At 40.0% G+C, this 8,936-nt stretch overlaps 1 protein-coding gene across 15 annotated transcripts in view; it reads right to left on the reverse strand.

Annotated features, from left to right (window-relative positions):
• The window catches only part of EPB41L3 (erythrocyte membrane protein band 4.1 like 3), a 94,544-nt gene that overhangs the window by 62,943 nt on the left and 22,665 nt on the right, over positions 1 to 8,936 (reverse strand). For all 15 annotated transcript variants that reach the window (XM_031062260.1, XM_031062252.1, XM_031062265.1 and 12 more), the window contains exon 2: positions 1,238 to 1,464. In XM_031062260.1, coding sequence (XP_030918120.1) covers positions 1,238 to 1,453 — 216 coding nt within the window. In that variant the 5' untranslated portion in view covers positions 1,454 to 1,464. The remainder of the gene's footprint in view (positions 1 to 1,237; positions 1,465 to 8,936) is intronic.

Consider the following 8,936-nt stretch of genomic DNA (forward strand, 5'->3'; position numbering starts at 1 on the left):
CTATCTTGCCTTCTACAGAAACAAGCTCACTGGTGATCTTTGGGATCATGCAGCACATGAGAGCACCCCACACGTCTAAACACATGTGGACAGGCTTGGTGTCTAAATTAGTTTGGGCTTTTTTTTGTGTGTGTGGTTATTTTTGAGTTGGGCTTATTTTGTTGTTTGGAGTTTTTTGTTGCTGTGGCTGTTTATTTGTTTTACATTTTTAATGTGAAAAGAAACTTGAAGTGGAAAGATTACTGAAAATGTCTGGAAAAACATCCATATAAATAATAATACTTATGCCAAAGACTGATAGAATTACATTTTTAATCAATGACCAGTTTATTCAACACCTATCTCTTTTGGAGAAGTTTTGCTTCTTTTCCCCAAACTAATTTCAGAGAACTTCTGATCTATTTGAGAGATCAAATTTGCTTTACCAGCATTGTCTACCCCAACCAAGTAAAAGAACAGGAGCCCACTTCAAACAGTCAGGATTTTTAAAACGATGGAGAAGAGGAGGAGCTAGACTGGCTTATTCCACTCTCCAAAGGTAAATGTAATCAGATGAGGGTCATAACCTTACGAAGCTAAATGAAGACATTTGCAGGTACCTCATTAATTGTGTGTCACTTACCCATGAAGAAAAATGCCTGTTAATCCTATTGACTGGAAATTATTAACAGAAAGAAGAAAGCAGCTTCTGGAAATTTAATAAGTGCAACAATGAACTAAATGGAAAAGCACACAATAGCTCTTCTGAAACCTATTACATGAATAGCTCAAGTAATTATAATGCAGTAATTTCAGACCCATGAGAAACTTAAGGGACCACCGGTTCTTCATGGCTCATACATCAGACAAGCAAGCATGAAATCACTGTTCAGCAGGTGTCAAAAGAAATGAACTCTGAAAATATTTTCAGCTTCATAAAAACTGACACTGTTTGCTATCTAATGCAAACGCAAGGTCGAAGATGTTTCCTACTTAGTTAATGAGACTGCCCTCCTGTTTAAGCACTGGGGGCAGAAATTCCTGCCGTGAATTTGAAAACATTCTGCGTGAGAACTATTTTCCTTTAAATGCAAAGGACCAACCAGCCCAGACCTACAGCATCCCATCAAACCCCCTTCCACGCGTATCTGGATGTACATTTGCGCTCCACACGTGCCAGGCTGGTTATTTCCCGGGAGCAGTAGGTGGGCACTCAGCCAGTTGCGTGCAGTGAGCGTGTGTACGTGGGCTGCCTTACCTGCTCCTTTCTGACGGGCGTGCTGTGCGCTGCCACAGCCGAGAACTGCTCGAGCGCGGTCTGCTGCTCTTCACTCGGCTGCTGAGGCGGCTGCTGCGGCTGCTGTGGCTGCTGCTCCTGAGGCTGGGTCTCTGCCGCCCCTTCCTGAGCAGGGCTCTCCTCCTGATCCTGCTCTTTATCCTTGGACTCGGAGTCTGATCCTGATTCTGTAGTCATGGTGGGTTATTCTGCAAGACAGGGTGAGCAGACCTACTGAGTACAATCTCATGGCTGTGGATTTGTAAGCTAGGCATACAAAAAGAAAGATCAGATGGTTTTACTCTCAATACCCTCAGCTTTTAAAACTTAAGTGCCTATCACACTGGCCCAACCAGGATCCCTAGGAAAGCTTACCTGGTGCAAAAGACCAGGTCTAAATGCATCCATACTCTAGGGAACAATATGTTGCCAAAAAATCTTATTCTACATAGTAATATGCAGACATCATAGGACTTATGTGTAAGTTAAATACAGAATACATGGTTCATAATTCATAGAGAGAGAGCAATACATTGGGCCTTAAATCTAACAAAACCCAGTGGAGTTTGGGTTTCTAAACCATGTGGAAACTTGAAAAATTAAATATCTTGTCCTTTACATTGAAATCAACAGGACTTAAGCTCCTCAACATCTGCACTCCCTTTTGGAAATGTACTCAAGTACTTTTGATGCTTCCAAGCAATATATTAATAGTTGAACTAGATGATCTTAGAGGTCTTTTCCAACCTAAACGATTTTATGATTCTATACATACTAGAAACATCTGAAATGGGTCCACCAACAACAGTGCAAACATACATTTGCCCTTAAACCCTATTCTGTCCTCCCCACTTGAGTTCATCTACATTTCTGTCATTTCTTTCTAAGTGCTAGAGCATCTAAAAGAAAACATAAAGACTTCCATTAAGTCATTCTAAGTGTTAGATTTCAAATGAAGGGAACACAACTTTCATTGAATGTGAAAAGTCTATGTTTCTACTTAACTTTGTCCAGTACTAAATCAAAATGAAAATATTAGCAATATTAATTCAAAATTTTAGCTACTTTAATTAAATAGTTTTGTTGCAAATATGTGGTTGGCACCCAATTCTCAAACTAAATGCTTGCAAACCCAAACTTAAAAATACTGTGATTTTTTACCAAAACAAGGATTTGAAAATGCAGACTGTGTCAGCTCAGCAAAGGGAGTGTGCTTTGATGTTTGTTACTCATATGTTCTCAGACCTCACAAACTTATTCTTGAATAGTTTGCTACCAAGCAACTTGAAGGCTAACCAGTCTGCTGTGATCTATTTCTGTTAAGTCATCAGGACATGATTCCATTAACCTGGTAGCCATGGCTACTGTGTGATACAGGTGATGCCACAAAACATACATCTGCTAATTCACCTGCTAGAAAGTCACTGTGAACTCCTAACATACACTACAGTGCTTACTAGTAGAAGCAAGTTTATTATAGAACGTAAGGAAAGTACAAACCTTTCTCTTTTTCTTCACTTAAATGTTTGACAGGCTAAATTGGTCGGCAGATGTTATAAATGAGGCCAATTACTATTTTCAAACTCACTTGTGTATTCTGCACTTTCAAGGCTAAGCTCTCCAGTGAATACATGTCTCTGCAGAGCAAAGCAAGTCACAGCACCCAGCCTGTGCTCAGCTCCTGCACTGTGTGTGAGGAGGGGGGTGCCTCTTCCCACCCCCTGCCAGCCAAAACAGCACGAGAGAGAAGCAGAACTAGAAAGTATACATGGCAGATTTATGCTTCAGGCCACATTTTCAAGGTACTAACATGTGACATGTGTTTAGAAACACATCATAAATTTCTACACTCAGACTGGCACAACTGTATAAAAAACACTTTTTGAAATGTGTTATTTAACAAATTGTCCTTAGCATCTACAAAAAGCAATAATTAACTTGGGTCTTAAAATGTGACAGTGAGAAAGGTGTTAATTTAACCAAACTCCAGCTGTCCATATCTGAGATGGTCACTTTAAATGCAGAGCAGAAAAACAGACGTTTCAGAGAGGGATTCATCTGACCTATTTTAAATTCCTGCTTTAAGCTGTGATAAATCACATCCTAGAGCGACTTCAATTTGCTACGAAGGAAGCCTAAACAAGTTCCTCCAGCGCAGATCACTCAAACCCATCCTCCATGTTCAATTCTCCTAAGCCATTCTTTTTTGTATGCTTTAAACATTAAATTGAACAACAATGTTAATCTCTGAGAGTTTTGCTTTACCCATCTGTCAAATCAATGTGGAATAAACTATTCTTCATCTGACACTCATTATATTTGCCTTGCTTTAAAAGCACCAGGTCTCCACAAATGCCTCAAGTTTGCCCCCGCCCACCCCCACCCTGTTTTGTACAAGTGCTTGAGGACATGAAATGCAAATTAATAAAATAATTATCGCAGTAAACTCAAACTATGTGTTCAGTTTTCTTTTCCAGAAACCACGAATTAGTAAGTTACCAAAACCTAACTTACAGCTACAAAAATCATTGCTCAAACAATATGAAAGAGCACCTATGACCAATACAAAGAGTAATGCATGAAGTAAGTTGTAATACTTTTTCCCTCCTCTTGATATTACTTAGAGCAGCGCAAATAAACAGCAACCATCCTACTTGCTGTATGATATATACTTCTCTTTAGAAAGAGGTATTACTCTCTATAGGATCAGATTGCCAGCCAGTACTAACCAAAAGTCTGTCTTCTTTCAGCTGACATAACCATGCCTCTGAAAGCCCATTTTTGCACCTGTGTAGCTTCTTTCCCAATGAACATTTGTATCCAGTCTGTTTGCAAGTATGGAAACAGACATTCAAAATAACCCCATAAACCACAACTTCATGTAGGATGAAATGCAAACAAGTTTTACTGTTCCTGCCAGTTATAATTTTGAATCTCAGAGAACAACAAATGAGGTTCTTTTATTCTTCTGGGACATTCTTGCATGAAGCATAGCCTTACAATAGTGAGTTACTCTCTAGGAGTCACTGGTTTTCTCTCCAGTTCCATGAGTTCTTGCTGGCTTTAAGAGCGCTTTATTAGCAAACTTTGTGCGCTTTATCAAATCTTTCAGCATAAGAGATTTCCTGGATACAATATTACTATCATTAGTCAGACAGCAGATGGATTTAATTAACCCAGGGCTGCCCATTTCCAAATGTCTTTATTTTCCCATGCATGCAGCACGTTTAATAACAAATACTGAGAACAAAATACTGTTCTTCCCACACTATTCTCTTACAGGTGTAAATAGAAGCAAAGCAAACACATTGCAAATCCCATTTCTTACTAACTCAGATGAGAATACTGTTAAGATTTATCTCCTTCCATCTAGCGCGGGTTGAAAATACCTACATTACAAGGCAGGAAACAACATTCCTCTCTCAGTGCAAACCAATAAGTTGTTTTGCCTTCCTCAGCAAACAGCTGCTTATCCACATGAACTCTGACAGCATTTCATTTGTTATAAGTAGCACAACAATCCTCCTAGGAAGAGGTAATTTCACTTATTGAAAGAAATAACAGTAATCTTAAGAAATTTACCAACATAAATATTACTCTACCTTTGTTTGTATGCAGCAAACCTGACAGAATAGCTGGTAGTGCCTGAACATTTATCAAGCACCCAGCTGACTGAGAATTTCTTATTCTTATTTGATTATTTACTATACAGGCTACGTACCAAAACCATGACTTCTAATGTGAATTTCAGCACAGGAAGAAAGAAAACACTCAAGTTCCTTAAAGTTTTTCTGTTGCCAGCACAGCCTCTGTATCAAATTCCCCTTTCCAGCAAACAGAAAACAAGGCAATGAAGAGAAACTGGGAGCACTACCTTATACAAATGAGGTAATACTATGCAAGCCAGATGTGCTCTTGGATAGCTACACTTTGGCTTACAACCCAGTATTCAAAGATTCCAAAAGATTAGCTGAGTCCAAACTTAACACAGATGCTGCTATAACTGGATAGTCCAAGGCAAAAGTACATTTGGCTGCAGAATGAAAATCAGAATGAAAATTAAGTCTTTTGATTAAAGGGAGGGGCAGGGGGGAGAGGGGAAGCCCAAAACTAGCTTGCCTTAATCGACTACTAAAATTTGAAGCTAAAAATGTATGTACTGTCAGCAGTGTAAAATAAAAATATCATTAAAATATTAAAATGTCAGTGTTTTAGTGCTGCTGACAACAGATAAGGGAGTATAGATATTAATATACCATCAAAGTATTAAAACACAACTTCAAAAAATCAACATGGCATTCTATAATGATTTTATATATAATGTAACCAAATCACAGAAAATAAATCTTTTCCTACCTTCACACTACACAAAGACATTACATAAAGATTACAAAACCTGCAAAACCCCTACATCACAAAACCTGACACAACACCTAGGCCTTCTTTCCTTCAGCTACCAACCTATTGCAGCTTGGGGGATTCCCATTTCCATTACCAATTACTCACTACAGACTTAGAGAACATAATTTACTTTTTTCCATAAGGGAACCAAACCCATGTTGTCCTCTGTGTCACCTGGTCCCCTGCAGCAAGTGACAGCCCCAATCTACTGTATAAATTCATACATTCAAAAACTTGACACTCTACCTCTCGTTTTTCAGAGTACAGGCTTTCTGTGCTGCATCCATAGAGCAACAAAATTCACAGCTAATTGACAGCAGAGCCCACAGTTTAATTAACATTGCAGTCATTAATAAACCTTTATTTATATATAAATACATGCTACTGAAAATATCTGCTATATTAAGCAAACAGAAGTCACATTAGACAAGAAATTGCAAATTGATTCCGAATAAATTGTGATGTAATGAGAAAACAAAATTGAACCAAGTATAATTAAATGAACTATACATAGCCACTAACTATTTCCTGTAATGCACGGATTAATGATTTACATTCAAATGCTTCTTTGATCTGATTAATTCTCTTTGTAGAAAGTTCTCCTTTAATTACAGTAATTCTTGAAGATTGTTATAAATCTTTGCAAAGGTCCAAATTTGGAAATTATGTAACAAAATAATGATTCCATACTTCAAAAATAATTTTCTGCATAATGAGAGACATATTTATCCAATAACGATGAGATGCTGATGAGAAGAGCATATGGAGAACAATATTGCTGCAATGAGCAGTGACAGAAATGCCAATATATGTTTCAAGAAAAGAATACACACCAGAACGCCGACTTCTACGCTTGAAATATAAACTGTTTTCATCAAACTGCCTGAACCTCAGCTCACTTCATTCCAGTTGGGTTCCCTTTTAGGAAAACAATAATTTTCTGTTGATCCTCTTTAATGTGGATGAGTTTCACCCTCACAAGCAGGAGGCACCCAAGCCACAAACGCCTAGCACAAGGTCCCCAAGAGTTAAAACCAGCTCCTTCTTGACCCATCACCAGTGCCAGCAGCAACAGCAAGGCACTTCCCTCGCCTTACAGTTACTTCAGTAGATATCAACAAGCCAAAGGGCCTGCAGAGATGTGTCCTGAATGGACATGGGTGGGAACAACCTCAAAATGGGCCATTAGATGCCCCCTCCAAACCTCATGCTCCTGTCACCTTTCTCATGCTGGCACCAGTGTGACTTTGGGGGCCTGGTGGTTCAGCTGGGAGGGCTGAATCTCCCCAGGATGGGGAGGGGGAACCAACAGCCCTCCTCTGGGCACTGATGGGTACCCCATCTGTCTGACACAGCTGTGGGGCTCCAGCCCAGCAAGTGCAACCCTTATGCTTCAATGCACAAACACACCAGCTGTGCTGGGAGTTCACTACTGCACCTTAAATGTACACATATAGGCACAAACTCATTAGAGTCAGCAAAAAAAAAAGCATGAAAATAAAGTCAAAAAAGTAATAAGAAAAGAGACAAGAGGAAAACCAACGGAGAAAGGTGCTGAGCATCTGGATGAGCTGCCATCGTGCTGGCAGAGAGTGCTCCAGGCTAAATGACTTAACAGATGTGGTGGCAGAGGACAGGGGCCCAAGCACAAATGCAGGAGGGAGACTGCAGGGAGGGCAGGGAGGTGTTAATCAGCAATTATAAAAAAAGATGGTTGAAGGTGTTGCAAGATATAGCATGATTTAAAATATTTGTTTGGCCTTCTAGGAAGGCGCATGATACAGATGTCTTTAAAGGTATCTTTCAAGTTTCTTGATGAAGATGAAAGGAAAACCAGAGGCAACATCTAAGGAAGGATTAATATTATCTGGAGGAGATGGAGAAGGCACCTTAAAACCACCAGACACACCTTTCAAAGGGGACAAAAAGGGAACTACAGACATGAGTTACCTGTCAGGACCCAAAACTCCCCGATCCCAGGCACACGTGCACCCCTTGGCAGCACCACCACAAAATGAAAATACAGCCAAGTGTTTCCGGAGAAACTTCACCTAGAAAGCCTGGGGACAGAAACTGCCAGAAGCTTTGAAAAGACCTGGGAAGGGGAGGAATATATCAAAAAGGGATTGTACACCAAAGCAGAACCAGAGAGACATGACTCAGGGATGAACATAAAAGAGAAATGAAGACTAGGATGCCAAGTGACTTAGAATTAACCAAGAGATGTGGCAAACAAAAAGAAGAGAGTCTCTATAAATACATGAAAAGGAAAACCAGGCCTGTTACAAAATATGAGAAAGGCTGAATTCTCCAGTGCCTTATTTCACAGCAGCTAGCTGGGACCAGATAATGGGGGCATATTTCACTTGACACACAGGATGTGCAAGTTCAGGTTGGATGGAGTATGGGAAGAACAGAGCAAACACATCAGTCAACCAAGTGGTTTCAAGACAGCAGGAGCACTGAAAAGGTTCCTACAGTGCTTGGGGAACCACCATCAATCATCTTTAAACCATTAACCACTGCTATGCAGATGCCAGAGAGGCCAGGTAAGGTCTAAAAGAAATGAAAAGACCAAACACAGAAGCCAGTCTTACAAAGGAAAAGTGGGAGCAGAAAAGCCAGAATACTTCTAATATCAAAGTTACTGGAGCACACTGCAGAAGGATTTCTAATCCTGTAAAAATAATGAGCTAGGAACAAAACACAACAAATGGCTAACATTAATGTATCAAAAAGTCATGTCAAACTAGAGTAATGCCTTTCTCACTCTCTCTGACAGGGCATCTGTCCCAGCTGATAAAAAGGAAGTAGAGTAGTACAGATGACAGAGCCTATCTTTAGAAAGGCTTTTAAAACAGCCCCACATGACTTTTTCATGAGCGAACTACAGAAATAGCTCATGTTATCACAAAAGAAAAAGGAAGGGTGGGGGGTGGAAAGGTGTACAAGTGATTAGAAGAACCCAAACCCTAGACTACCTAACCCACAAAGTTATCAGCACCATGATGACAACCTGCAAAAACTTACTGATTTCAGGAATCACAGCTATTTGGGGATCAGTGGAAGATGGGAGAGTGCCTGATCCATGCTCAGTATCACACTGATGAGGTTGGGATACACCCCTGGCATCCTCTCCTGACTTAAAGAAGAGCAAAGCAGTCTGAAAGAAAACCATGTATTTGCTGAATCTGACTGCATTCCTGTAAGGGTAATGGCAGCAGTAATGGGGACTCAGAAGTGAAAAGTGGTGAGGAAGATGAGGGTGAGGCAGCAGGAA

Source organism: Geospiza fortis, unplaced genomic scaffold, assembly GCF_000277835.1.
Source record: "Geospiza fortis unplaced genomic scaffold, GeoFor_1.0 scaffold471, whole genome shotgun sequence".
NCBI classification, from domain to species: domain Eukaryota; kingdom Metazoa; phylum Chordata; class Aves; order Passeriformes; family Thraupidae; genus Geospiza; species Geospiza fortis.